At 43.3% G+C, this 27817-nt stretch overlaps 1 protein-coding gene across 1 annotated transcript in view; it reads left to right on the top strand.

Annotated features, from left to right (window-relative positions):
* Nucleotides 1-27817, top strand: part of ABCC5 (ATP binding cassette subfamily C member 5) — a 273035-nt gene that overhangs the window by 28191 nt on the left and 217027 nt on the right. Inside the window, exons 3-6 of the mRNA XM_082249426.1 lie at nt 7972-8132; nt 8362-8517; nt 22098-22245; nt 26655-26888. Of these exons, the coding sequence (XP_082105552.1) occupies nt 7972-8132; nt 8362-8517; nt 22098-22245; nt 26655-26888 (699 nt within the window). The remainder of the gene's footprint in view (nt 1-7971; nt 8133-8361; nt 8518-22097; nt 22246-26654; nt 26889-27817) is intronic.

Raw genomic sequence — 27817 nt, 5'->3', positions numbered from 1 at the left:
TTGAGCTCCTGTTGCCTGGTTGAATATTGTTTAGCCCTGGGAATTTTTTTGCTGTTCCCACCCCTCATGTTTAACACTGATTTTGGTACGTCCCAATGGTTATGAATATCAGGAGCTGTGTCCGTCAACGAAAGGGAAAACTGGATTTTTGATTTACCGTAAAATCCATTTCTCTGATGATCATTGACGGACACAGCACCCCCCCTCTGTGGAGTTGCAATTCTTCTGACACTACTTGTAACTAAACCAAGTGCCTATAGCAGAGAGAGGGAGTATATCTTCTGCGACTGCCCATAGGCGTAGCCAGACTTTTTTTTTTTTTTTTTTTTTTTTTTGTGCCTAGTGTGGTACTCCTGTAGGGGGCAGTATAAACAAACGTTATGAAGATCTGAAGCTATGTCTGTAATTGAACATCAGACAAATGGATAGATATAATCCTAATTGTCACAGTGCAGCCAGAAGTAGATTTATAAAGGTAATGGGGATGACAATAGAAGGTATAACGTTCCAACGCCTTTTGCTAGTTGAGCTTCTTTAGGGGTTGAAGGGGTAAAGAACACAACTATGCATCCAAAGTATGTGAGTGAAGACCCGCAGGGAGCAAGGGTTGGGGCATGGACAGACCACGCAGGAAGGCGGGCAAAAAGGCCACCCATGAATGTAAAGCATGATCAACCAAAACCAGCCAATGGGGAAGGCACAAACCATCCAGATTAAAACCTGCACTACCCGTGCACTAGACCGGGTCTTCTATTAATCTTGGCTACAAAAAACACACTAGGGCTTATTTTCAGGGGCTGCCTTATTTATTTACGGTATGTACAATGACCATCTTAAAGTGATTGTAATCCTAAAATAAATATCTTGATCCTTTAAAGCAGTGTTTCTCAACTCTGGTCCTCAGGGCACAGTAACAGGCCAGATTTTAAGTATTACCTTGGGGAGATGCAGACTAGAGTACTGCAATCACTAAGCAGCAAATTATATCACCTGTAATATATTTCAGTTTTCTTGCAAACCTGGCCTGTTAGTGTGCCCTGATGCCCGGAGTTGAGAAACCCTGCTTTAAAGCATGATAGACAGTACAGTGCTTGTGCTGTGTCATTTAGCCCTCTCTCTGTTCTAAAAAACCTGGAATAAAACAATAAAATGTTAAAAAAAAAAAAAGTTATCACCCCCTCTCTCCCTGTCAGCTCAGGAGTCAGCATTATGGCATTCTGAAATCCCAAAAATAAACCTTGGATAAAGTCCTTGTAAAATTATGTAATTGATTTTGTAAAAAGATTATGTAATGTGCAGTGTCTCCTTTTTGTAACTTTATTGTTGAAAATATCTTATTTACAGCGCTGCTGGGCACTCACATGACCCTCCGGAGCTCTACTTTCCCTCTCCGAATACTGCAGAGGGAGGGGCTGAGATCAAGGATTTTACTAGGGCTTATTTTTGGGGTAGGGCTTATATTGCAGCCATCCCTGAAAATCATGCTAGGTCTTATTTTCGGGGTGGGGCTTATTTTCAGGGAAACAGCGTAGGTAAAGTGGAATAAACTCTGTGCATGAATTTACCTATAGGCATGCCTAGAATACGTCTTTCCTATAGGTACTGTAAATATCTCCTAAAAGTGCCCTGTTTAGGATCTATTTACTGTAGATGCAACCGGTGACGTCACTGGCGCATGCTCATTGAAGGAATGGCATACCGGCACTGTACCTTCAGAGTCCTGTGCCACAAACGGGGGCTCCCGCAGACATTCGCGGGAATGGCGTCATTGCAGCTCCAGCCACCCACACAGCCGGAGTCTGTAAACCCGGAAGGAAGACCTGGTGAAGATGGAAGCACCTTCATTGGTGACAGTTTGCTGCTGGAGTGTACTAGCACATTATGACATTGCTTTGCAGGTTTAAAAAAAAAAAAGGCTCAGAAAGAAGAGGGGTAACCCCTGTGTGCCGCACATCTAGGAAATCCTGTAAAGGTGGATGGAGTGGCAACCTCAGCCGGGACTCTGACCAGGCCACACCCCAATGTGTTTCACTCCACCCCCTTGAGCTAAGTCATGGGGATAAAAATAAAAAATAATAAGTAGTGATTTTATTACCGCTTTAAGGCAAAAAAAAAAATCTCACAAGTGCCTATGATCCAGCATCCGCACAGGGTGTTGGTAAACCACAGCTAATCAAAGTATATTCTCTCTGCTCCTATATAGTCTGTATCCCTGCTTCATCTGCCTCAGACCAAAATTTTCTTGCCTAAATTTATTATTCATCCAGTAGTCTTGGGTGGACTTTACATTTGGCGTATGCAGAGGTGACTGAAGGATGAACTATAAATGCTTAGCTTAGGCTTTACTGCTGCTAGATAGTCAAAAATTGTGCAAACTAAGTAAACTTCTTCTTTCAACCAGTACTTTTAAACACATTTTTTAGTCTAGACAGGCATTTTCATTTCTGCTTTTGCCTTTTATATTTTCTGCTTAAGTCGCAGAGTAGGTCACACTGTTAGTTACAACACCAATCACATGGTTTTGCGCAAGCTTTAAGTTGTAAGATGAATCTTCACTTCAACAGTGGTGTATAATTTTAATTGAAGTTTAAGATGATCTAAACCCCCCCCCCCCCCCCCAAAAAAATGTATATATTGCAGTTTACCAATCCTTGGATGTAGTGACCAAATTTGTTTTCACTATTCAGGCAAAAAACTTTCAGCAAGAAAATACTTTTTGCTTTTCTCTATCGTTCGACAGACGTAGTTCTTCCTATTCATAGACTCATAGGGTATGCTCCTCCTAGGGATATGCACTAGGTGGAAAAAAACTTGTCCACGCCTATGGGGGCTGTCCCACCAGGCATAACTCCTCAGGCTCTGCTATTCTCAAACAGTTTGTTCTGCCTAGTGTAAGGGATAGGGCCTAGCTCCCTGCTGGGACTTCAGTCTTAGCTGTAACAGGGAAAGTTTGTGATTTTTTTTTTTTTTTTTTTTTTTCTTTTAACTAGTTAGTTAATGAGAACCAAGATCCAGGCAACAGCCAGCTGGTATTCACACTAGGGCTGCAACTAACGATTAATTTGTCTGTCGACTAATCTAACGACTATTTTTATTTTATTTCTTTTGCTTAATTTAGTGTTTTTTTGATTAGCTAATTAATACAGACCCCACAGTAAGCCCTCCCACCTAGTACAGACCACTTAGTAAGCCCCCCTCCCAGTGCAGACCCCTCAGTAAGCCCTCCCACCTAGTACAGACCACTTACTAAGCCCCCCTCCCAGTGCAGACCCCTCAGTAAGCCCTCTCACCTAGTACAGACCACTTAGTAAGCCCCCCCCCTCCCAGTACAGACCCCTCAGTAAGCCCTCCCACCTAGTACAGACCACTTACTAAGCCCCCCATCCCAGTGCAGACCCCTCAGTAAGCCCTCCCACCTAGTACAGACCACTTACTAAGCCCCCCCTTCCAGTGCAGACCCCTCAGTAAGCCCTCCCACCTAGTACAGACCACTTAGTAAGCCCCCCCCTCCCAGTACAGACCCCTCAGTAAGCCCTCCCACCTAGTGCAGACCCCTCAGTAAGCCCTCCCACCTAGTACAGACCACTTAGTAAGCCCCCCTCCCAGTGCAGACCCCTCAGTAAGCCCTCCCACCTAATACAGTATGTACTAGATGTGAGGGGTCTGTACTGGGAGGGGGGCTTACTAAGTGGTCTGTACTAGGTGGGAGGGCTTACTGAGGGGTCTGTACTGGGAGGGGGGCTTACTAAGTGGTCTGTACTAGGTGGGAGGGCTTACTGAGGGGTCTGTACTGGGAGGAGGGGCTTACTAAGTGGTCTGTACTGGGAGGGGGGCTTACTAAGGGGTCTGTACTAGGTGGGAGGGCTTACTGGGGGGTCTGTACTGGGAGGGGGGCTTAGTAAGTGGTCTGTACTGTACAGACCACTTAGTAAGCCCCCCCTCCCAGTACAGACCCCCCAGTAAGCCCTCCCACCTAGTACAGGCCATTACAAGCCGCCACAGTACAGTACAAGCCGGTGTAGCGCCGCACATGTGACATCTCTAAGTAGCTGGGTGATCGGGGAGGATGGCGAATGTGTTGCGGCAGAAGCTGTGGCAGTACAGGGAGTACAGGGGTGCTGGAGACGGTCAGCGCTCACCTCTTGTCTCCGACATCGGTGTGGACGGAGGCAATGCTTCAAGCGGCGCGGTTGCCGGCCAGGGGGCGTGTGACATCACACGTTGACGCGTCGACCCTTTTCACGCACGTCGACGATTTTTTGTAGTCGACTACGTCGACGCGTCGTGGCAGCCCTAATTCACACTGAATAATCTAGATCTTTAAGGTCTCCCAGCCTAGCCATTGAACGTTAGCAGGTTATAGTCCAGAATTAGACCTTGCCATGACAGTGCCCCGATGGATGGGGACTAGCCTGCGAATGGATCGTTTCAATGCCCAATCTTTCATCCTGCTTTATAGTCGCTGGCTTTATCGGCATGGCTGTTGAAAGCCAGGTGTTGAGATATAGAGGTCTTTCTGACCCTGTGATTCCTGTGATTTCATGGTGTTATCTGTTCTTCAAAAGCCTCCTTTTGAAAGAATTTGGGGGATTTCGCTGCTGTCCTTGTCTCAGAAGGTTGCCTTCTTGGTGGATATCACTTCTGCCCGCAGAGTGTCGGACTGGTGACCTCTTTCCGATCACCTTATCTAGTGGTACGTAGGGATAAGGTGGTACTTCGACCCAATCGGTCTTTCCTTCCTAAGATGGTTTCTGATTTTCAGCTGAATGACGACATTGTACTACCTTCACTTTGTCCAAAACCTCAGCTTCTGAAGAAGAATGCTTTGCATTCTTTGGCTGTGGTTTGGGTGATCAGGTCTAATTACAGATCACTGAGTCCTTTCAAAAATCAGACGCTCTTTTTGTCCTTATGATGGACCTCGTAAGAGATTGGCTGCGTCTACTGCGACCATTTCCAGATGGATCAGGCAGATGGTGGTACAAGCCTATTCACTGAAGGGTCCAGTTTCTCTGTTCCCAGTGAAGGCTCACTCTCTACGAGAGTGCAAGAGTGCCTCTTGGGCTTTTCGCTATCAGGCGTCGGTGTTACAAGTTTGCAAGGCGGCAACTTGGTCATCTGTGCATACGTTCGCTAAATTCTACAAGATAGATGTGTTGGCATCCACGGATGCTCCTTTTGGCCGCAAAGTTTTGCTGGCTGCTGTTTAAAAGAGAATTCCTTTTGTTTCTGTTTTGAGGGTTCCATTGTTTCCGGGTGAGCTCCAGTTCCTAGTTGAGCTTAATTTTTTATCTGGTTGACTACTTTAATCATTGGGGAATTCAGTTTTTTGGTTGTCTTGTTCCCACCCCTCATGATATACTGCTTTGGGACATCCCTATGAGTCTATGAATAGGAAGAGCTGCGTTTGTCCATGAATGGTAGAGAAAACTGGATTTTTGTAAGAACTTACCGACCGTAAAATCCTTTTCTCTGAAGTTCATCGACAGACGCAGCACCCACCCCTCTACTTTTGAGTTATGGGGTCTTTTTCTGTCACTGCTTGCAGCACCACTGTTTGAGTAGAGAAGAGCCTGAGGGGTTATGCCTGGTATGACCTCCCCTATAGGCGTGGACAAGCTATTTTTCCGCCTAGTGCCTCTCCCCATTGGGAGTAGCGTAACCCTATAGTCTATGATTAAGCAGAGCTGCGTCTGTCTAACTTAAGAGAAAAGGATTTTACGGTAAGTTCTTAGAAAAATCAAGTTTTTATGGTGTGAATTGCTGAAGGTGCACTCTCGCTTGTTTTCAACAGCTAGGGTTTTGGCCTTTCTACAGAAAGGGGTTGGACAGTGGGTTGGCTTTGGGCACTATCCAAGGCCAAGTGTCGTCTTTGACCATATACTTCCAACGCCCGTTGGCTACACATGCCTTTTATTCGTACCTTCATTCAGGGAGTGCGCCATATGGCTCCCCCAAGACGGTCCCCTCTACCTCTGAGATCTGAATCTGGTATTTTCTGTTCTTTAAAAGCCTCCTTTTAAGAACCTTCTGGAGATTCCTTTGCTTTCACTGTCTCAAAAGGTTGCCTTTTTGGTGGCTATCACTTCTTCCCAAAATAAAAATGTCAGCGCCTAATCCACAAAAATTAACAGCTTGCAAAACAGTGTGACCATACAAACGCCAGTGAAATAAATAAATAAAGGTTGCAGCACTAAACAATATTATGAAAAGTGTCTGAAAAATCAAGTCCTTCAATGGAACACAAGTCCAAACAACTCCTAAATCCAAGTGGAAGACGATATTCTGTGTCAATGTGAATTCAATACTGACATCAGCTAGTGTTTCTCCACCAACGTAAAAAGTGAACACTCACCAGACCCATATGCTGTATTTTCTGGACAGCTGAATGCGTGTGAGATGAAGCCAGAGGAATCAAGCTGGGAATGATCTTCTTATCCCTTCATCGGACATGCTTTCCTCAGATGTTAAATCCAGAGTGGCAAATTAACAGGCAGGAGAGAAAAGAGATCTCCTCATGGCGTAGTATTTATTAAAACTTCCACAGTGATTAAAAAGCAATGTACAAAACACAAATGGAGATCCATACAGTGCAACAACATATATGGCACTTACATATAAAGCCACCAGACTAAAAAATGACTGGTGTCTTATGGGCCTCTGGCATTTAACCCTGCTCTACTGGGTGTCTGAATTCTGCCCGCAGTGTGTCTGAATTGGCGGCATCTTGCCGTTCACCTTATCTGGTGGTCCACAGAGATAAAGTGGTACTCCACCCAAATCAGTCTTCCTAAGGTGGTTTCTGATTCTCATTTAAATGAAGACATTGTGCTGCCTTCCCTCTGTCCCAAGCATCCTATGGAATTTGCTTTGCATTCTTTGGATGTGGTTCGGGCGATCAGGGTTTACCTGGCGGTTACTGAGTCTTTCAGAAAATCTAATGCTCTTTTTGTCCTTACTGAGGGACCACATAAGGGATTGGCTGCGTCTGCTGCAACCATTTCCAGGGGGATCAGGCAGACGGTTGTTCAGTCTTATTCTCTGAAGGGTCAGGTTCCTCCTTTCCCAGTGAAGGCGCATTCTACTAGAGCGCTGAGTGCCTCTTTTGGCTTTTCGCCATCAGGCTTCAGTGATGCAAGTTTGCAAAGCGGCAACTTGGTCGTCTGTGCATACATTCACAAAATTCTTCTAAGTTGATGTGTTGCCATCTTCGGATGCCTCCTTTTTGCCGCAAGGTTTTGTAGGCTGCTTTTTAAAGAGAATCTTTTTTTGTTCTCTTTGAGGGTGTATTTTTGCTAGGTGAGCGCCAGTTTTTCCTGGTTGCGCTTCATATTACCTGGCTGGCTACATTTAGCCTTTGGGGAGTTACGTTCTTCTTTGTGTTGTCTTCCCACCCCTCATGAATATACTGCTTTGGGACATCCCAATGATCTAAGAAGATATGGAGTCGCGCCTGTCGAATGATAACTGGGTTTTTGTAAGAACCTACTGTAAAATCCTTTTCTCTGAAGTTTGACAGATGCAGCACCCGCCCCTCTGCTTCTGAGTGTGTGTTTTTTTTTTTTGTCTTCTAAACACTGCTTGCAACAAAACTGGCTGCTGTAGCAGAGTGTGTGGGGTTGTGCCTGCAGGGATAGCCCCCATGGGCTTGGTAAAGCTTTTTCCTGCTTAGTGCCTATTCCTGATTGGAGGAGCATAATCCAATGGTCTAAGAAGATATGGAGTTTTGTCTGTCGAACTTCAGAGGAAAGGATTTTATGGTCAGTGCAAAAATCCAGTTTTTCTACTTGTGTGCCTGTGCTTAAACAAGAAGGACTTTAAGAAAGTGATTTGAAAAGCATCATGTCTCATAGGGGTCTAGAAGCCTGGCAAGAATGGTATGCTGGCAGCAAGACTGATACTTGATTTAGTCAACACATGACTTGAACCTTTTTCCAATTCGTTCTGTTTAATGTGGTTTCCATTTTAAAGCTTGTAGATTGCCAGGATGCTTTGGAGACGGCTGCACGAGCAGAAGGTCTTCCCTTGGACATTTCCATGCACTCCAACTTGCAGATACTGAGTGAGCACCACCATAACGGCAAATATCACTATGGGTTACATCTGCTTAAACCTTTTCGTCTTACGTCAAAGTAAGTGTTTTTTTTTTCCTATTGTAGTTTGATCTGTTTATGGTAACATTTTTGTGTTGCTGCAAAAATGTATCTGAGTTTGTTTTCTCTAGGCCGGAATGGGCAGTTTTTTTTCTTTTTTTTTTTTTTAGTGTCACATTAAATTTTGAATCTTTAATTTGTGTAGTCCATAGCAGAAGTACATGATACAAATCCTTTTTTGTTTTCATTTAACTTTACTCTCTTATAGACACCAGCATCCAGTGGATAATGCAGGACTGTTTTCCTTCATGACTTTTTCCTGGTTAACACCGCTGGCACGTGTGGCTTACAAGAAGGGCGAACTGTTTCTTGAAGATGTCTGGCCTTTGTCTCAACACGAGTCTTCTGATGTTAATAGCAGACGGTAGGTTAGTGAGAGATGGTGTGCTGTCTGAGGAAATGTAAAGTGTCTTTGCATACTTTTTCTCCCAGTAATTGTGTGAGGACCAAACTTCTTTTATTTGGTTAAATGTATTATTGCCTTTAAAGCAGGTTTACTTCTGGAGCTGAGATAAAACAAAGAAAAACCTGTGCACAGAGCTCAATATTTCAAGCTAAAATTTACACAGGTAACTAGATGAGTTAGAGAAAATGATTCATCCCTTCTCAATTCCAATCAGTTGCTGCTCTTTGAAGCTCCTTACAGATTAATGAAAAATTGTTTAAAAGGTCTCTGCTGTCTAAAAAGTTCTGCTGTGTTCTATTTTTAGGGCTCATGTACAAAAAAGAGAATTCTAAATGCTATATTTGAGATTAGTGTCTTAAACCTACAATATGCTGTATATTTGTACTTTTGTATATGCCTAACTATATTCCAATGTAGCTGGATTAATGGATGAAGAATACATGCTTCTCAACACTGTATAGACATATATGCATCTAAATGCAAGTAGATTTTGCACCCTTGCATGTGTTTTTTACGCTGGATGTTTGACAGCTTATTGCTGACCTATCCAGAATAGTTATGAGTATTTTAATTGTGGCAGCTTTCTTAAGCCATTAGAGAATATCTGTGAATCCCATGTCATGTATGCACCTGATTTTTATTTGTAAAATAAATATTTTTAGTATAAAGGACAAAAAAGGCATAAAGGTTTAGGCTCCATTAACACCTGAGCGTATCGTTTCCAGGCGTGTCTTTGGGCTTTTTTCCAGGCGTGTCTTTGGGCTTTTTTCCATTCGTGTCTTTGGGCTTTTTTCCATTCGTGTCTTTGGGCTTTTTTCCAGGCGTGTCTTTGGGTGCTTTTTCAGGCGTGTCTTTGGGTGCTTTTTCAGGCGTGTCTTTGGGTGCATTTTCAGGCTTTTTTTTGCAGGTGTTTGGAGGCAGGCATTGACATCTAACAAAAAACGCTTGTAATCTGTCAAAAAGCTCATGTACTTTTTTTTTTTGAGCTTCAGGTGTTTTGCCTCAGGTGACAAAGTGCTCATATGTGAACAGGGGCCATTGAAATGAATGGGATTTTACTTGTTGGGCGTTTTGGGCTTTTACGAGCTGAAAAACACTCAGGTGTGAACAGGGCCTTAAGAAATTAGACGTTTTAAAAAGGCTAATTGGCCCAAAATTATTAGTTTCCTTAAGTCGCCCACCTCCTAAAAAGCTTGGTTTTGCAACAGTGGGTTTTTATCTATAGTTTTAAAGGGTGTATCTAGACCATTATTTATGTGATGACTGATTGGGGTCTGTTTTTATTGCTCTTCTGTCTTAAAGTAGAAGTCCACCCTAGCATTAAAATCCCTGCGATCTAACACTAACCTATCTAATCCTGTAAAGAAAAATAAAAAATCAGTATATATACCTTTTTTAAGTCCATTTGCCCCGATCCCACGCTAAGCTGTCGGCGGCTTCGCCGTATAGTCCGGTGCAGAGGACACATCAGACAACAGGAGCCTCATAGATCTATAGGGGACGTCACTCCCAATTCATTTAACAGCTGTTGTCGGCTGTGTCTTCCGCAGAGCTTCCACCGCTGGAGACAGGATCAGCTTCAAAAAATGTATGTATACTGATTTCTTCTTTACAGGGCTAGATAGGTTAGTGTTCGATCGTGGAGGTCTATAGATGCAGGGATTTTAGTTTTAGGGTGGACTTTCACTTTAAAGCTACAGCCATGGGACAAAAAAAAACATGATTGGCCCTCTTCTAAGCAATTAAGCTAGGGCCTGACAAATTCCAGGCACCAGGTTGCCATGGTGACTAGAAACTGCTTCCTGGGGCATGGGCTTTTGTCAGCCGTCCGCATCCGCTTACCCCGCTATAGCCACTATTGACGTCCTCCCAGAACCCCGTGTAAACCCGACGACTATTGGCCAATGGTCAGAAAAATGGTCAAAAAACAATGGTCAAGAAAATGGCAAAAGGCAGCCATTGGCTAATGGTCAAGTAGGTATGGAGCTGCATCTGTCAATGGTCTTCAGAGAAAAGGATTTTACGGTCAAAAAGGATTTAAGTCAAAAATACATTTTCTCTATTGTCCATTGACAGACGCGGCCTCATCTTCAAGAGCTGTGTGGGTTATTCGGCCACCTGTAGGAGTAGTCTAGGCAGTACATTAGTACAAAGTATTAACATATACACGCCCACAGGGCTGTCCCTCCAGACATAACCCTCACAGACACAACCCTGCACATCAGTTTTTCTGCCTAGAGAAGGAGTATGACCTAGGTTTCCTGCTTGGACTTTGGTCTTTTTTTTTTTTTTTTATTCTTTTCAGAATATTTTCTTTTTATTTGTTTTTACTGACTTGCTAGCTAGTGTCCAGGGAAGAATTTTCCTGGTGATCTACAGGCATTGATGCTGGCTGGAGCTTCGTACTTTATAATCTAGATCCTTATGGTCCCCCCAGTCTGGCCTACGAGCGTGAGCAGGTTATAGTCCCGACCTAGGTCTTGCCATGACACAGCCCCTTTTCCGGATGGGGACGAGCCTGCGAGCGGATGCCTCGCTCGGATGCGACGACCTGGAATGCCCTGAGTCGCAGCGTAGCCCTCGGCTGGCAGAACCCCCACGTCGGGTGGGAGGCAGTCTGCCCGGAGCGGAGCCCACCCTGTCCATGTTATGGTGAGTAAATGTGCCTACCTTCCCCTGCTGACTTTGGGGGGGGGGGGGGTGGTTGTGGGCCCTCTCCTGGGGATAATGGGATTTGTGCCTCCCCGAAAGATCCCTCTGGCCTGCCGAATGCCTGGTCTGTGTGTCTTACCCCTATCCTGTCTCTGCCCCTGCGGTAGCTGTGTGTCTGGAGCGCCTGGCGCCCTGGGGGGGGGGGTGTGACATGGTACCTTGTGTAATGATATCCTGTGCTGGATATACAAAAGCAACCATTTTGTTCAAGCAATCATTTTGTTCAGAGCTCTGCCATGACAGGCGAAGTTATAATTTTCCCTCCTCCCTGACTTAATTCCTGGAATGCAGAGGGCTTTGACTAAAAAGAAACGACTTTTCAAAGAAACCTTATCTCGGCACAAACCGAAATCCTAGCAGATGGTGTTTAACAGGCCGGTCATAAATCTGAGCAAATCCATTAAGGCTGACCAGACTGTGTCGTAAATGCCACAACAGCCAAGCTGTTCATTAGAACATCTAACCATCCATACCCAATTCATAAATGCAGACAGGAACATAACACATTAACAATAAGTATATATTTGGATGAGAAATGTCATACTGATCGAATTAAGACCAGGCATGACCACCCTATCACATATAGAATAGAAGCTAGCTGTCAACCTCTGACCCGTAAGGCATCTATTATGAGATAGGCTTTGGTAGCGATGGATATAAAATTCAATGCTGCACAATAAGCTATCAGTTTCAAGAAGGCAACTGGTAGATGTTGGAAGATATGAATTTTGTTATAAATCTGTCTATATGGGAGGCTCCTTGGTATTGTCGTAAACTTTAGGGCCGCCCATGACCACTGTGTTTATTGGTCAGGGACCTCTGTTAACACCCCCTGCGGTCTCGGAGAAAAAGAGAGAGGCAGATGGGGTTAGAGAGTTCTCATGGTAACATCAAGAAAGGAATATCTATCAAGTTTGAGAACCGATCACACTGGCTCAGCTTCTGAAACTCTGATAAGACTCAGGACATTGAATGCAAGTATCCTTACTACTCAATCCTATATCTTTTTCTAAATTGCTGAATTATGTCGCTATTTCTTTGAAACACTTTTTTCTGTAAATATTTTATTTGCACCAATTTTAACCTTTTTATTATTGAACCTCATTTTGAAAAGTGTTATACTTGTCCCTAGGCTCTTAATGCAAACTAACAACGAACCTGTCTCTTGAAGAGTGCTACTGTATAGAATAAATCCTCTACACATTCCGGTCTGTGGTGACAGTGCGTGTTACAGATTATTCTAAAGTCATAATTGGTATTTCTAAAATTACGAGCGTCCGCTGGGCTCATCATAACGTAGCGGTGGTGGCAGTGAAAGGGTTAATTGCTTAATTAGCCCGGTGACAATCGCTCTCAGCCTGCTGGCATCTAGATTGTGGTCCCGCAAGCTGGGAAATCTATGTGCCGGGTGCAGCTGAGAGTGGCATTGTTAAGCAAGTGACGGCAGGGTGTGAGATTGCCTGGTCCTTGGTCACGAGTTAGTGAGAAGGGCAGGGATCTGATACCCGCCACCGTCACACCTTGGGCTTGCTGGTCCCTGTTGTGCTTTCTGAGGCCTTCATGTGTCGGTCCCTAGCTGCATGAATCGTCCACTGCGATCGGTGGTGGATACCGCGATCAGCGCTCTTAAAACGACAGTACTCCGTTTTTTGCAAATTGCAATATGGAGTCCCAAACTGTGCATTAACACTCTGTGCGACTCCCGGACAGTTTGGATCGCAGTCACTGGCCGTGATTTCAGCAGCCCTGGAAAGCCTGCTGACTAAAGTTAATTTAGTCATGAAAAAAAGTTGATAGCCGAAAACGGCTGCCGCCTTCTCCATCTATGGAGGTGTCCTCTGATTCAGAGGCTGATGGGGTTCCCCAGACGCCCCCCCTACCTGAGAGGTCGCTGTCCTCGCAGTCAGATGGTGAAAAGGACCTTTCCTCTTTAGCTGCAGCGCGGGAACGCGCATTAGTGGAAGCCCTGATTATTTCAGTACGGGATACTTTAAAGTTGGCTGATGAGCCCACGCCAGCAGTGACGCGGGTGGCTTTTGCTTCTCAGAAGTCTCCAAAAGCTGACAGTGTTTTCCCTTGTCCCGACACTTTTCACGATATTGTGAATGACCAATGGCGGCGCGTTAAGCACGTGTAAGTGGTGCCAAAACGCTTTAAACGCCGGTACCCTTTTACTGAAAAGGTCTCCAACCGTTGGCAGTGCAGCCTAAGGTTGACCATCCTGTTTCTAGAATAAACAAATTTACCCTTGTACCTGTGGAGGATTCCCCTGTTTTTATGGATCTAGTAAACAGGCGGGTGGAATCACAATCATCTTCATGTGCTGGCGGGTTCTATTTTGAAACCGGTTTTTGTGTCTGTTATTTTCATAGACGGTGACGGAATGGATTAGGGGTTTGCGGGAGTCTTTGGACACAGAGACTGTTACTCTGGAAAAGCTGAAACTGTTGGACCTGTTGATCCAGGCTCTGGTGTTCCTGTGTGATGCGTCTATGGATGTGGCTTCCCTGGTGGCCAGGGTTTCAGCCGTGGGCATTGTTTTTAGACGCATGGTTTGGTTGAAGAGCTGGTCGGCTGACTAAGCTTCTAAGAAAACCCTGGCTGATCTTCCCTTTCTGGCGGAACGGTTGTTTGGCGACCCATTGGATGAGTTAAGGGCCTGACTGGTGGGAAAAGTACTCTTCTTCCTCAATCCCCCCAAGGGTGAGACACCCCGTACTAAGCGGGTTCCCTCCTTTTCTGCTCATAAACGTTTATTTTGTGCCTCCAGGGTTCAAGAAAAAGGTAAGCTGTTTAGAACTTCTGCAGGAACTAAGAAGCCTTAGGGCAAGCCCAGTCCGGTGCTGCAGATAAGTCCTCTTCAGCATGAAGGGGCGCCTTCACCCATCTGAGGGGTGGGAAGACATCTGTGTTTCTTTCAGAAACCCTGGACTTCATTCAGGACGATTTGGTTCGCAAATTAATTTGCTCCGAGTAAAAGATCGAATTCTGGTCCCGGCCAGGGGACAGGTTCTTTCAGTTGAATCTGCACCTGTCTCCGGAGCATTTGAAGGATCTGCGGGAAGCTGTGCGAGATCTCCTGGCTCAAGGGGTGATGGTGCCAGTTCCTGCGCAGGAACGCCCTCAAGGTTTCTATTAAAACTTGTTCACAATGCCCAATCCTTGACCTCAAGGCTCTGAACTGCTTTGTGCGGGTGAAGAAGTTTCGAATGGAGTCCATTTGGTCGGTGGTGGCATCTTTGAATCAGGGGGATTTTATGGCTTCCATCGATCTCAAAGATGCGTATCTCCACGTCCCCATATTCGAGGGACACCAGCGATTCCTCTGCTTTGCGGTGGCAGAGGAGCACTTTCAGTTTGTTCCATTACCCTTTGGTCTCGCCTCGGCTCCTAGAGTTTTTACCAAGGTCTTAGCCCCTGTGCTGGCCTTGTTACGTCGATGGGGTATCTCCATTGTTTGATATATGGACGATCTCCGGTTGCGAGCAGTCTCCCATTCGTATCTGCTGGACAAAGTTTCCATCACAATTCAGACCCTTCAGGACTTCGGGTGGCCGATCAATTTCCACAAATCTCCCCTGACACTGTCCGTGCGGGTCACTTATCTGGGGCTGATCCTTGTCCAAGGGAAGGAAGACCCTCGCCAGAGCAAAGGGTGTTTCGATTGCTGCTGGAAATGGATCAGTCCTCATTGCGGGCTTGCATGAGGGCCCTGGGTCTGATGGTCTCAACCTTTTGAAGCAGTCAACGCCCAGTCTCACACCTGACAGTTGCAGAAAGAGAATAGAGGTCCTTGGTACTGAAGATTCGGTTTAGCCATCTCACGAAGTCGACTCTCTTGGTGGCTTCAGTCACCTGTCCTGTGCCAAGGCAAGTCCTTCCTTCTGGTGTTTTGGATGGTGGTCACCTCGGGCGCCAGCCTGTCAGGCTGGGGTGGAGTGCTGGGGAAGCTCTGTGCCCAAGGAACTTGGACGACGGAAGAGTCCGCAGTCCACATCCTGGGTGTGGAGAATTGGCAGGCAGATTACCTGAGTCGTCAAGTGTTGGATCAAGGGGAATGTTCCTTTTTATCTTTAGGTGTTTCATCTCCTGTGTGTCCAGTGGGGGACTCCGGAGGTGGATCTGTTTGCAGGAAAGTTCTGAGGTTTGTGACCTTTGAGTCAGTATCGCCTGATCTATGCCTTCACTCCGCTTGTTCTCCTGCCGAAGTTTCTTCGCCGGGTAGCGCTGGAAGGCATTCTGGTTATAAAAGTTTTGTTGCCAGACTGACTCGGCGGTCCCAGTACGCAGAACTGGTAAAAATGGTCATGGATCCTCCATGGCATCTTCCTCTGCGGGAAGATTTACTATCTCAAGGACCGATCTTCCACCCTGCTTTATGGTCGCTGGCTTTAACGGCTTGACTGTTGAAAGCAAGGTGTTGAAGGAGAGAAGTCTCTGATTCGGTGATTACTACCCTTTTGAAGGCCAGGAAGTCTATATCTAGGAAGATCTATCATCGTACATGGAAAACGTACATTGCATGGTGTGAATCGCTGCAGCTTCACCCTCACTGTTCTCTATCGCTAGGGTTTTGGCCCTTTTACAAAGAGGGGTTGAGCAGTGCTTGGCGTGGGGCGCTATCAAGGGCCAAGTGTCGGCCTTGGCTATTTACTTCCAACATCCGTTGGCCACTTTTGCTCTTTCATTCAGGGGGAGCGTCATCTGGCTCCGCCGTGGGATCCTTATCTGGTTTTGTCTGTTTTTCAAAAGCCTCCTTTTGCGAATATTGGGGAGATTTCCCTGCTTTCTTTGTCGCAGAAGTTTGCCTTCCTGATGGCTATCACGACTGACTGCAGAGTCTCTGAGTTGGCGGCACTGTCCTGTCTGCCTTATTTGATGCTCCACAGGGATAAAGTGATCCTCCGACCGAATCTGTCCTTTCTTCCTAAGGTGGTGTCGGATTTTCATCTGAATGAAGACATTGTGTTGCCTTTCTTATGTCCTAAGCCAAAACGTCACAAAGAAGCTGCCTTGAACTCTCTGGATGGGGTTTGGACGATAAGGGTTTATATTACGGTTACTGAGTCTTTCAGGAAGTCGGACTTTCTCCTTACGGACGGTCCTCGCAAAGGTTTGGCTGCGTCCGCTTGTACCATTTCGAGATGGATCAGGCAGACGGTTGTTCAGGCTTAATCAATCAAGGGTCAGGTTCCTCCTGTCCCTGTGAAGGCGCATTCTGCTGGAGTGCTGAGTGCCTCTTGGGCTTTTCGCCATCAGGCCTCTGTTGTACAAGTTTGTAAGGCAGCCACTTGGTCGTCTGTGCACACCTTTACCAATATTTACGAGGTGGATTTGTTGGCATCCTCGGATGCCTCTTTTGGTCGCAAGGTTTTGCAGGCTGCTGTTTCGTAAGAATGCTTTTTTTTGTTATTCTTAGGGGTCTTTTACCTGGGTGAGCGCCTGTTTTTGGTTAAGCTCTATGTTGCCCAGTTGGCTAAGTTTAGCCTTTTGGAGTTGACGTTACTGTCTGGTTGTGTTTTTTTCCCACCCCCTCATGGCTATACTGCTTTAAGATGTCCCACTCCGCTCATGAAGTAGAGGCTGCATCGGTCGATGGACAATAGAGAAAATAGGATTTTTGTAAGATCTTACTGTAAAATCTTTTTCTCTGATCTCCATCGACAGACGCAGCACCCGCCCCTCTGTGTGAGGATGATTCTTTTGTCTTCACTTCTTGCAACTAAACTGATGTGCTGGGCTGTGGCAGTGGGGGTTATACCTGGAGGGACAGTCCCATATCCCCGTAAAAATCGTATTTTTTATTTTTTTTGCTTTTAGGGTAGATGAGACCTGAGGTTTGTGACCCCAGATCTCACATTAAAGAGGATCTGTCCTGCTTGTTTCTACTACAAGAGATGTTTACATTCATTGTAATAGGAATAAAAGTGATCAGATTTTTTTTAAAGGGACAGTGTAAAAATAAAATGGGAAAGAAAATGCGCTTGTAAGACTGCTGCGCAAATGCGGTGTCACAAAGTATTGGAACGATCTCCATTTTATTCTCTAGTGTCTCTGCTAAAAAAAATTATGTTTAAGGGTTCTAAGTAATTTTCTAGCAAAAATACTGGTTTTAACTTGTAAACAACGTGTCAGAAATGGGCCTCATTCGTAAGTGGTTAAAGACTTAATTTTTTTTTTTTGAAAAATGCAGAAAGAAAATGAAGTTTTTTTTTTTTTTTTTTTTACACAAAGTTGTCAGTTTTGTTAAGATTTTTTACACATAACATGGACATAGGATAACACCCCAAAACTGCACTGCTCCCAACTATGCTGGCTGCACTGGCTCTGGTGACACTGTACTGATGTCACATTGAGAGCCATGGCTCTGTCCTTGCCTGCATGGGGATGCATGGAACATCTGTGCATCCCTGTCCGGATAACCCAGCTCTAACATGGGGTATGCTTTTATATGCCCATTGTGAATGCGGCTTTATGATGTGGCAGTGATCGGGGCCACTGGGACTACCTTGTACTATTAGGCTTCGTTCACGTGTTGCATCGTTGCCTACCTTGTGCGAGTCTTGTTTACCTTTATCAGAATGCAATGGTGTTCACTGCCTCCCCGTGCAGGTAGTCCCATTGATTTCTATGGGGACGTTGCGACTCCACGGGCACAGCCACTCTTCCCAATCTGACATCCGTATGTATGGATGCATGTCCCCAAACTCTCACTGTTTTTGGGCCCTGCACCTGCCCAGATGTCAGATTGGGAGCAGCAGCTGTGTCCCTATAGAGATCGATGGGACTACTTGCATGAGAGGATGCACAGAACACCTATGCATCCCTGTGTGGATAAACATGGTCCTCTCGCCGGATAAGCATTGATATACCCTGTGTGATCAAGGCCTATTGGTGTGGCTTTTTTGAAGGACACTGACTGGCTGCAGTGGTGTAAAGGAACTCACCCAAGCTCTACCACAATAAACGGGTAATATGCTGTGTGTTGATGCTCTGGCTATCCCGTCCAACATGAATCCATAGAAATCAAAAGCCAGCACATGATCCTTATAACATTTTTATTTTTCACTGAAGCCGTTACAACATCTTGTTAGATCAAGATGTTGTAACTGCTTCAGTGCAAAATATAATGTCATAAGAAGGAGCGATCGTGTGCCGACTTTTGGTTTCTAGGTCTGCACTGGTCTGGTGAGTGTGTTAGGGCCTGACACTTGCGGCTGGGGGAAGGGGGGGTGGGGTTAAAACTGAGCCACATTTTTACCGCCTCAACTGCTTTCCCTTTACCTGGGACTGTAGTAGTTGGCAGTGTACACTTGCCACGGCAAAAATTGATACCCCCTCCGAACCAAAAGGTAAGTGAAGTACAACCTAATATTTCACTGTGTATATGTCTCTGGGCCGCTATTAACTGCAGGTATTTCCATCTTAACCACTTGCCTACCGGGCACTTTCACCCCCTTCCTGCCCAGGCCAATTTTCAGCGCTCTCACGTTTGAATGACAATTGCGCGGTCATGCTACACTGTACCCATATGAAATTTTTATCATTTTTTTCACACAAATAGAGCTTTCTTTTGGTGGTATTTAATCATCTCTGGGTTTTTTATTACTTACAAAAAAAATAGAAAAAAGACAGAAAATTTTGAAAAAAAAAAAAAGTTTTTCTTATTTTCTGTGAGTAAATTTTGAAAATAAATTTTTCTCCTTCACTGATGTGCGCTGATGAAGCGGCACTGATGGGCACTCATAGGCTGCACTGATGGGCACTGATGAGGTGGCACTTATGGGCACTGAAGAGGTGGCACTGATGAGAAGGTACTTCTATGCCGCACTGATGAGCACTGAGAGGTGGCACAGCTGGGCAGTGAGAGGTGGCACAGCTGGACACTGATGGGTGGCACTGCTGGACACTGATGGGTGGCACTGCTGGACACTGATGGGTGGCACTGCTGGACACTGATGGCTGGCACTGATGAGCATTGATGGGCAGCACCATCAGTGCCCACACTCAGTGCCCATAGTGCTGCTAGTCAGTGCCTATCAGTGCCTAGATGAGCAGGCACTGATGAGCACTGACTGGCAGCACTATGGGCACTGATTGTGGGCACTGATTGTGGGCACTGATGGTGGGCACTGATGGGCACTTGTGTTATTTTATTTACCTCTTTTGTAATCAGGGCACTGGTGATCAGTGCCCTGATTACATTTTTCTTTGTCCCCTAAGCGCTGATCGGCTCTGCTCCTTCCTCACATGCAGTCTCTGTGTGAGGAAGGACAGCTGGCGATGAGAGATGATCTCATATGTTTACATACGAGATCATCTCTCATTGCATGGTCCGATCACGTGGTAAATGGCCGCTGTGATTGGCCATTTACCACGATCTGTGATTGGCTGTGTCCAAAGGACACGGCCGACACAGATTTTCCCTGATGCGCGCTCGCGGGAGCGCGTGGGGAGCCTGTTACTGGGAGGCCGTTTAAAGACGTCCTCCTGGAAATTAGAGCCTGCGCTGTAGCCGTCTTTCGGCTATAGCGCGGGCCGGAAGTAGTTAAGGGGCAAGGTGTGCATATAGACCTTACTGCACAGTAGGTCTAATCCTTAGGTAAGCAGTTAATGTGGAAGCTGAAGGAGCTTATTAGCAGTGGTGGATTTTAAAATGTATTGCATGAACAAGAGGATTATTACACAGTGTAAACACAAGCACATGAAAGTTTTGTTGCCCACTTACAAAGAAATGAAGGATCTATAATTTTTATCATAGGTGTATTTTAAATGTCAGAGACAGACTATCAACCAAAAATCCAGAAAAACACACATACAAATGCTATCAATTAAATTGCAGTTCACTGAGTGAAAGCAGTATTTGATCCCCAAGCAAAACATAACTTAGTACTTGGTGGGGAAATCCTTGTTGGCAAGCACAGAGGTAAGACATTTCTTGTAGTTAGTGACTAGATTTGCACACATCTCAGTAGGTAATCTGGTCCACTATTTACAAATCTTCTCTAAATCCTTAAGGTTTCTTGGCTGTCTCTTGGCAACTCGAAGTTTCAGATCCCTCCATAAATGTCCAATAGGATTAGGGTCCGGAGACTGGCTAGGCCACTCCATGAACTTAAAGCGGTAGTATCCCATGAGAAGAAAAAAAACAAACAAACCCTGCAGGACAGTGGCATAATGTGCTAGTATGCATCGCATACTAGCACATTATGAAATGCTTACCTTAGAACGAAGCCCCCACACGGGTCGCACGGACACCGCTGAGGGAGCTGTCGTTTTCCCTCAGCGTCTCTTCCTGGGTTCAGCGGTTCCGGCGCTGTGAGTGGCCAGAACCACAATGACGTCACCCCCGCGCATGCGCGCGGAAGTTCCGTCGGACATTCAGCGTGCATGCGCCGCTGGTGTCGGCGGCTGCATTCAGGGTGAATATCTCCTAAACCGTGCAGGTTTGGGATATATTACTTTTACTTACAGGTTAGCCTTATTATATGCTTACCTGTAAGTAAAAGTTAAAAAGTATATTACCGCTTTAATGTGCTTCTTTTTGAGCCACTCCTTTGTTGCCTTGGTGTGTTTTGGGCCATTGTCATGCTGGAAGACCCATCCATGACCCATCTTCGCTGTTCTAGCTGAGGGAAGAAAGTTCTCATACAATATTTTACAATACATGGCCCAATCTATTGGCCCCTCAATGCGCCAAAATTAGTCTGTACCTTTAGCAGAGAACCATCTCCGTGCTTGACTGTAGGGATGATGTTCTTAGGGTCATAGTCAGCATTTTTCTTCCTCAAGAAGGCACATGAACATCTAAATGATTCAGAAAAGAATTTGGAGAAAGTGCTGTGGTCAGATGTGACCAAAATTTAGGGTTTTAAAATTAACTTGACTCGCCGTCTTTGACAGGGGAATTTGCAATTGTCTTCTCCTGGCAGGTGGGGGAAGCCATCCCCGCCGGGAGAAGACTGATTATCGTGAGCGACTATAGCAGCCGCTAGACCTACACCATAAGTACATCAATGTTTTCCATTATCCTGTTGATATTGTTGCAGATGAGATTCACAGGGAAAGTACCTAATAATCCTGCAGCATTTTGGTGTAAAGAGTTATAAGCCATGGGGTTCTACAAAGCCATGAACTGAGGATTGTAAAGCCGACCATACATGGATTGAAGTTCACCAGGGACTGGCCGAGTTCTATGTACGGGCAGGCTGATTGTACCCAAGTCAATCCATCAATTGACATTGGTACAACCAGCCTGCTAGGTTTTTTGTTTGTGATTTACTGCCGACGGTTATAGCCTGCGCACTCCCCCCTTTTCTGACAGAACACAATAGCACTGGGGGAGGCATTCACTTACTGTGATTGTGAGGGAATTGAACAGTTTTCTTCTTCTATCTAAAATACATTCACCTATGGGTTGCCTAACTGGAAGCCCGACGCCAGTAAAGTTTAAAAAAAAAAAAAAAAAAAAAAAAAAAGCTCATTGAGATCTAGATCTCTTATGTTTATCAATTTTAAATATTGTGGATTGACGGAAGAGAAAGGCACTCCCTTCTTTTTTTTTTTTTTTTTTTTTTTTTTTTTTTTTTTTCTTTCCTTCATTTTGAGTACATGTTTATATATTTTTATTTCGTTTGATTTCATAGTCGAACCCTACCTTTTGATATTTCGGTGTTGTTAGGGGAGTAGTAGCAGTAAGATTTTTATCAAAATTTTCCAACATGCTATTGATAACAATATTGGTCCTTATTGTGTACGCTAGTGTGCTGAAATGTTATTACACAGTTAGTATGCATCTGAGTGACTTGTAAATCTACTTCACGCAGCTTGGAGAAACTGTGGCTTGAGGAACTGAAGGAGCAAAGTCCAGAGGAGGCCTCTCTTCGAAGTGTTGTGTGGAAATTTTGTCGCACCAGGCTAATTATCTCCATCATGTGCCTGATGCTTACCCAGTTGGCTGGTTTCATTGGCCCAGTAAGTACTTTCCATCCTGTTTCATGTGCCCACTGGTACTGCTATCCCAAGGGCTGTTTTTTTATTCATTTTAAAAGTTAAGTTTAGGTCTGTACAGTTACCTTACTGTTTTTTTTTAATGTTTTTCATGTAAACAGTGAGTTTATACTTCCCTTAGTATAATTCTCTTTTAGCTTTTTGATTATGATTCTGTTTGTGATTTATTTTAGTCCAGCATAGACAGGATTGGATCATTTGCAGCCATAGGTTTAGCTGGAGGCAGCATAAGCTATTGCAGTTTCTGGCATATACTTTGCCTTATTTCTTCTGAATGGCAAAAGTGATTTTTATGCAGTCATGGAGCATATACCACATGCACATGCATTAGTATTAAATTCTTCCCACCTTAGTAAGACAGATATATTATACCATTTTAAAAAAATGTTACTTTATACTGGTTTGTTTAAGCGTGTAGAACAATTTCACTGCTTTTAGTACTAATTTTCAGTGTGCTGTTTAAAGACGAAGTTGCAGTGAGTTGGTAAGTACATATGGGGCTCTTTTAAAATGAATCAGTTAATTTTTTATAGCATAATGGATTCTTTTATTTTTATTTTCATTCTTAATCTTTTTAAGTGGCTCTTCCAGTTTCTGTATAATTGTATTGTTTTTAGAAGAGTCATTGGAATGCTCCTGCTAGGGCATGTTAAGTCAGATGATTTAGTTAATGTTCTAGTTGGGGATATTTAAATCCTTAACCATCAAACTTTATTAAGAAGAGCTTCTGTCATTGTTACACTACATAGGTGGCGGGTGCTCCAAGATTTTAACTGTATTTTGTTAAACTGTCAGAATAGTTGCACAGTGGTAGAGAAATGTAGTAAGTATATTTGCTGAGCTGTGCTTATCTCCCTGGGCTTTTAATCAAGATCACATGCGACTAAATATTAAGAATGCAGATTCTGCTCTGTTTTCATTATAAATGCTTTATTTTTAAGGGTGTAGGCTGGTACTTAATCTATAAAGTTTATTAAAAATTTTTTTTTTTTTTCCTCTGTTAGACTTACATCTTGACTACTTATTGAGCCAGATGAACAGCATGCAAATCAATATTTTTAGTAGAAAGGAAAGAGCTGATGATTGCTATACAAACAATAACTTTTGTTAGTGCTCTTTTAGAGAGGAGCTTTTTGATTTTAATCCTGGAATGTAACTGACCATATTGTGATATTTTTTTATTTAACATACCGACAGGATGTTGGCTCTTATAAGTCTGCATGAGTTTGTACCCAACTAACCATTGTTGATTTATGCAATGATTTGTCTAGTTCAAGATGAAGCAGGCAGTGGGTAGATCATAATTTTTTTTTTTTTGTTTTTTTTTTTTTTCATGATTTTCCAAAGTATTAGGTAGACTAAAAGATTTATTGCCTTTCAGTAATGGTTCTCCAACCCTTAGAGCTGTCTTAACAGATTTTTAATGCTTTGTCATTATTGCCATCACAGACATAAGGCTACCTTCCCACAGATTGCAGTTAGCAGGTTTTGCTATTGACTAGCAAGATCTGGTCTCCTAATTCTTCAGCTAGTTTCAACTAATGTTGTCAGGTACCCTTGGTGAATGCGTGTGTTCATGCCAAGTATATTTCCCAAAGTTACTTTGGGATTCAGTCATGGCTTTAGGGGGCTTAAAGATCTTGGTTTGTAAGGATTTAAAATTAAGATTGAATTTTTGTGACACCATAATGTGGTCTATTGCCTTGGTTATTCGTTTGTGCGCTTTGTTTAGTGTTGTAGTATTTTGTTATTAATTTCTAATGTTCAGTTACAGTTTGTCTTCTTTGTTTCTGTTGACTGCTAGAAACCCCTATACTTTATGCATGCTAAAGATGTGTAGCGTCTTGTGAGTCTACTGTTTGATTCATGACCGTGCTCTTCCTTTTTTTTTTTTTTTTTTTTTTGTTACCACAAAGTGTTTTAATTTTATATATTTAGGCACATGTGAACTCACCACCCAGTGTCATAATTGCAGTTCATAATTGATTTTGAACATAGAAGAAATTAGTATAAGGAAAGGGGAGAAGATAAAGGATTTTTACACATTTACTGTGTAGTTGTGCAAAAATCCTGAAAAATATGAACCGGTCTTAAAGATGACATACTGGCAAAATGTTTTGGTATTTTCTTTTGTTTTCGTTTTTTCTTTTCTTTTTTTTTTCCTTGGTTTTTTTTTTTTTTGTTTTTTCCTTTTAAGCAATCTGTAGATGACAATTGGGAGATAACAAAACATGAATGAATTTGGTTGTACATGCTTGTTAATTTGTCCAGCTTCTGCTAGTTTCCAGGTGAGACACTGGACTTCTGGTTGGGTGGGAGAGGGATCATTTCTAACGTAACCTCTGTAGTGGAACCAATGACAGAAGCTATTCTTTAGAATTTCCAGGGTGACAGTTCTGCTGCCAGATTGAGCCGGGCAACTTGGGCAGAAACCTGCGCGGTACAAGATTAAGGTAAGGTCCTGTTTATTCCACGGGAATGCTTAAAAACCACAAGAAGCTTATGCCTGTGGTAACATTAATCTGCAAAGATTTTCTCATTAACTCTTAACAGTGCTTTCATTATTTGCTTACCATAATTCATTTTGTTTTTGTTCACCTGGCAAGCTTTATGATAGGCTTGAATGCTGATTAGCCTCCTATTGTATTATGATAGGACAACTGTAACCTTGCTCAAGTTACTGCCTGACTACAAGAAGCTACCTCTCAGTCCTTGCGCAAGGTCTTTAGACGCAGGTCTTAAGTCGTTTTTTGCTCTTTGTTTTCTGTAATGTATTTTTTTTTTTTTTTAATTTACTTTTTATTCACTCAAGTGTTAAGTAGGCTGATGCATCCTCCAACTGACAACATTTCATACTAGCAGGTATTCCAAGTGTTGCCTTTCCAAGCAATCACGTGCAATTTGTCTGTCTGCCTTTCCAAGTGCTGCTGTCCCCTAAATAATCATGATCTGAAAGAGTTTACCCCATCATGGGTGGCTGGGGGAAGCCTCTGAGGACATGGACTCATCGGACTCATCCTGTAAATAAAAAAATAAAATAAAAAAACAGGAAAGGCAGGCTGGGTAATGCGCAACCTCAGGTTCTTCCAGTACCTACTGATGGCATATATTCCCAAAGCTTCTAATCTTTGCCAGCAGCATACCAGCTGATTGCTTGGCTCACTTCTACAGACTGTTACTCAAGGACTAGAAGAGACTCAAAGCCGTATATCATTCTAATCTTTGGTTGAATCGTCGATGCCTTATTGATAAAGCTTACTTTTATCTTCTGAGAGGAATCAGATTAATAGCACTATACGAATATATTGACATAGACAGGGTTTCTGCTCTCAAACATCTTAAAACTGTTTCAATGGAATTATGGAATGATTGTTAAATGCTGCTGTGATATGTATGTTTTTTGCTTGCTTTTTTATCCAAACTGTATGTTTCTGAAAGTTTGTTACAGAAAACTTATGCCATTGTTAATATCTTTGTGTAGTGGAATACACCCCCCCCCCACCCCCCTCCTAATAAAATTTTGTTTTTTCCTCAATTCATAGTTTTTTATACCCAGCACTAGTTAATCTGGACAGATTTTTTTTTATATACTATAGCTCTGAAATAGTTTAAATGTAATGGCTTTATTTAAAATAAAAAAAATAAAAAAAATTTACAGAAATAGGCAAGAGCAGTTTGAAAACATCGGCTGGAATATGAACCAGTGAGACCTTTGCTTTAATCGAAGAAAATACATGTTTCCTGGGTAAGCCTCTAAGTAATGAGCGTACTGAATTTGTTTTCCATGCTTGGTTTTTTTTTTTTTTTTTTTTTCGTTTTTCTTTTTTGTTTTTCTGTGTTAATAAACTGCTGATATTTATTTTCAGGAATTTTTTGCCAAAATGTCCTTCTCTTCCCCGTACAACTGTAGGTACAATTGTTCATTTCTATCCAATGCGCACGTTGAAAGCAAAATATATGAAGTAATTGCATTAAAGTTTTATTTGTTTGTTTTTAATGCATTATTTATTTATTTTTATTTATTTATTTTTTTTTAAATAAAACTATTATTTTTGCCTTGTTGGCCTGAGCAAGATTATGTTGAGTTAGAATATTTTGAGTTCTTTGGCATTTGTGTAATAAAATTGCAGCTTATGTTAAGGTGATCTTAATCTGCTTTAATTTAGAGCAGTTTTTTTTTTTTTTTTGCCTTTTCCTATTATTGGACATAGATCAGCATATCACAAAACAGGTTACACATTTGCTTGAACACTTTATGGTTTTACTGAGTTAGGCATAGAACACTGGCAGGTTTCTAACTTAACATAATTCTTGCCGATACCTTGCAGTAGAAGTGGAGCAGGACCTCATGCCTCCTGCCTTTTTCCCTGTAGGCATTCGTAGTGAAAAGCCTCTTGGAATATACTCAGGAAAGTGATACAGACCTCACATACAGCTTGCTCCTAGTTTTTGGGCTCCTGATGACTGAAGTCGTGCGTTCGTGGTCCTTAGCACTTACTTGGGCTTTAAATTATCGAACTGGTTCACGGCTTCGAGGGGCAATACTGACCATGGCCTTCAAGAAAATCCTGAAACTGAAGAATATTAAGGAGAAATCCATGGGGGAGGTGCGTACTAAATGCTTTTATTACACTTCTGTGGAATGTCCTATATTTACACAAGAACATAGTATGTATTTTAATGTAAAGACTATCACCAAAAAGAGCTTGTAATTCCCAAATGGAAACCTGTGCACAAAGCGCTTGTCCCCTTTAGTCCACCCACCTAGTTGCCTGTCAACACTGATCAAAGGAGAAGGATTTCTGAGTGACCATTTAGAAGCAAGGTCAGAGAGCCTGCACAGCCCCTTTAGTCTTCTTCCAGGCCATCCAGATTAGCTATTCCGGGCATGACGGGAGTGGTAACTGTCAGCATTTTCATTCACAAAAACACAAGCTGACAGCAGCACACATTGGTTACACCAACCTGGACTCCCACATTTGTTACAGTACTTAATATACAATTAAAATTCTGCCTGATTCATATATATTTATCTTCCACCCAGCCTTCTACACAAGTAAAAAGCTTTTTTACACATTCTGTGCACAGTGTATGAAATATTAAGGGTATTCTTAATTTTATGGCAACAAAAAAGTAGAAACTCATGCAAAAACCTTTTATTGTATTTGGACAGATTGGGGTAACAGACCGTCTCTCATGTTTTGTTTTCCTAATTTGGGGGGTGTTTCTCCTAACATACGAGATAGCATGGATGCAACCAAAAAATTAGTGCAAAGCTCTCCAAAATGACGCAAAAATGTCACTTTTAACAGTTGTCTGTACCTAATTTTCCGATCGAAAAAATGCTGAAATTTCTCTTCACTTTCACTCTCACTACCTGCTGCAGTGTTAATTATCATTTGGACAATTAAGGGTGGGTCTCCCTAGTAAGGACAAAGACCACATTTGAAAGAGTATAGAAGTAAGAACCATTCCCCACTCTATGCAAAACTATATTTCTCTAGCGCTCATCGACAGACGTAGTCCTCGGTGATAC

This window comes from Pelophylax lessonae (genome assembly GCF_965119305.1).
Source record: "Pelophylax lessonae genome assembly, chromosome: 3".
In the NCBI taxonomy this organism is placed as follows: Eukaryota; Metazoa; Chordata; class Amphibia; order Anura; family Ranidae; genus Pelophylax; species Pelophylax lessonae.
Note: the sequence above shows the minus strand (reverse complement) of the source record. Positions and strands in the feature narration are given on the sequence as shown.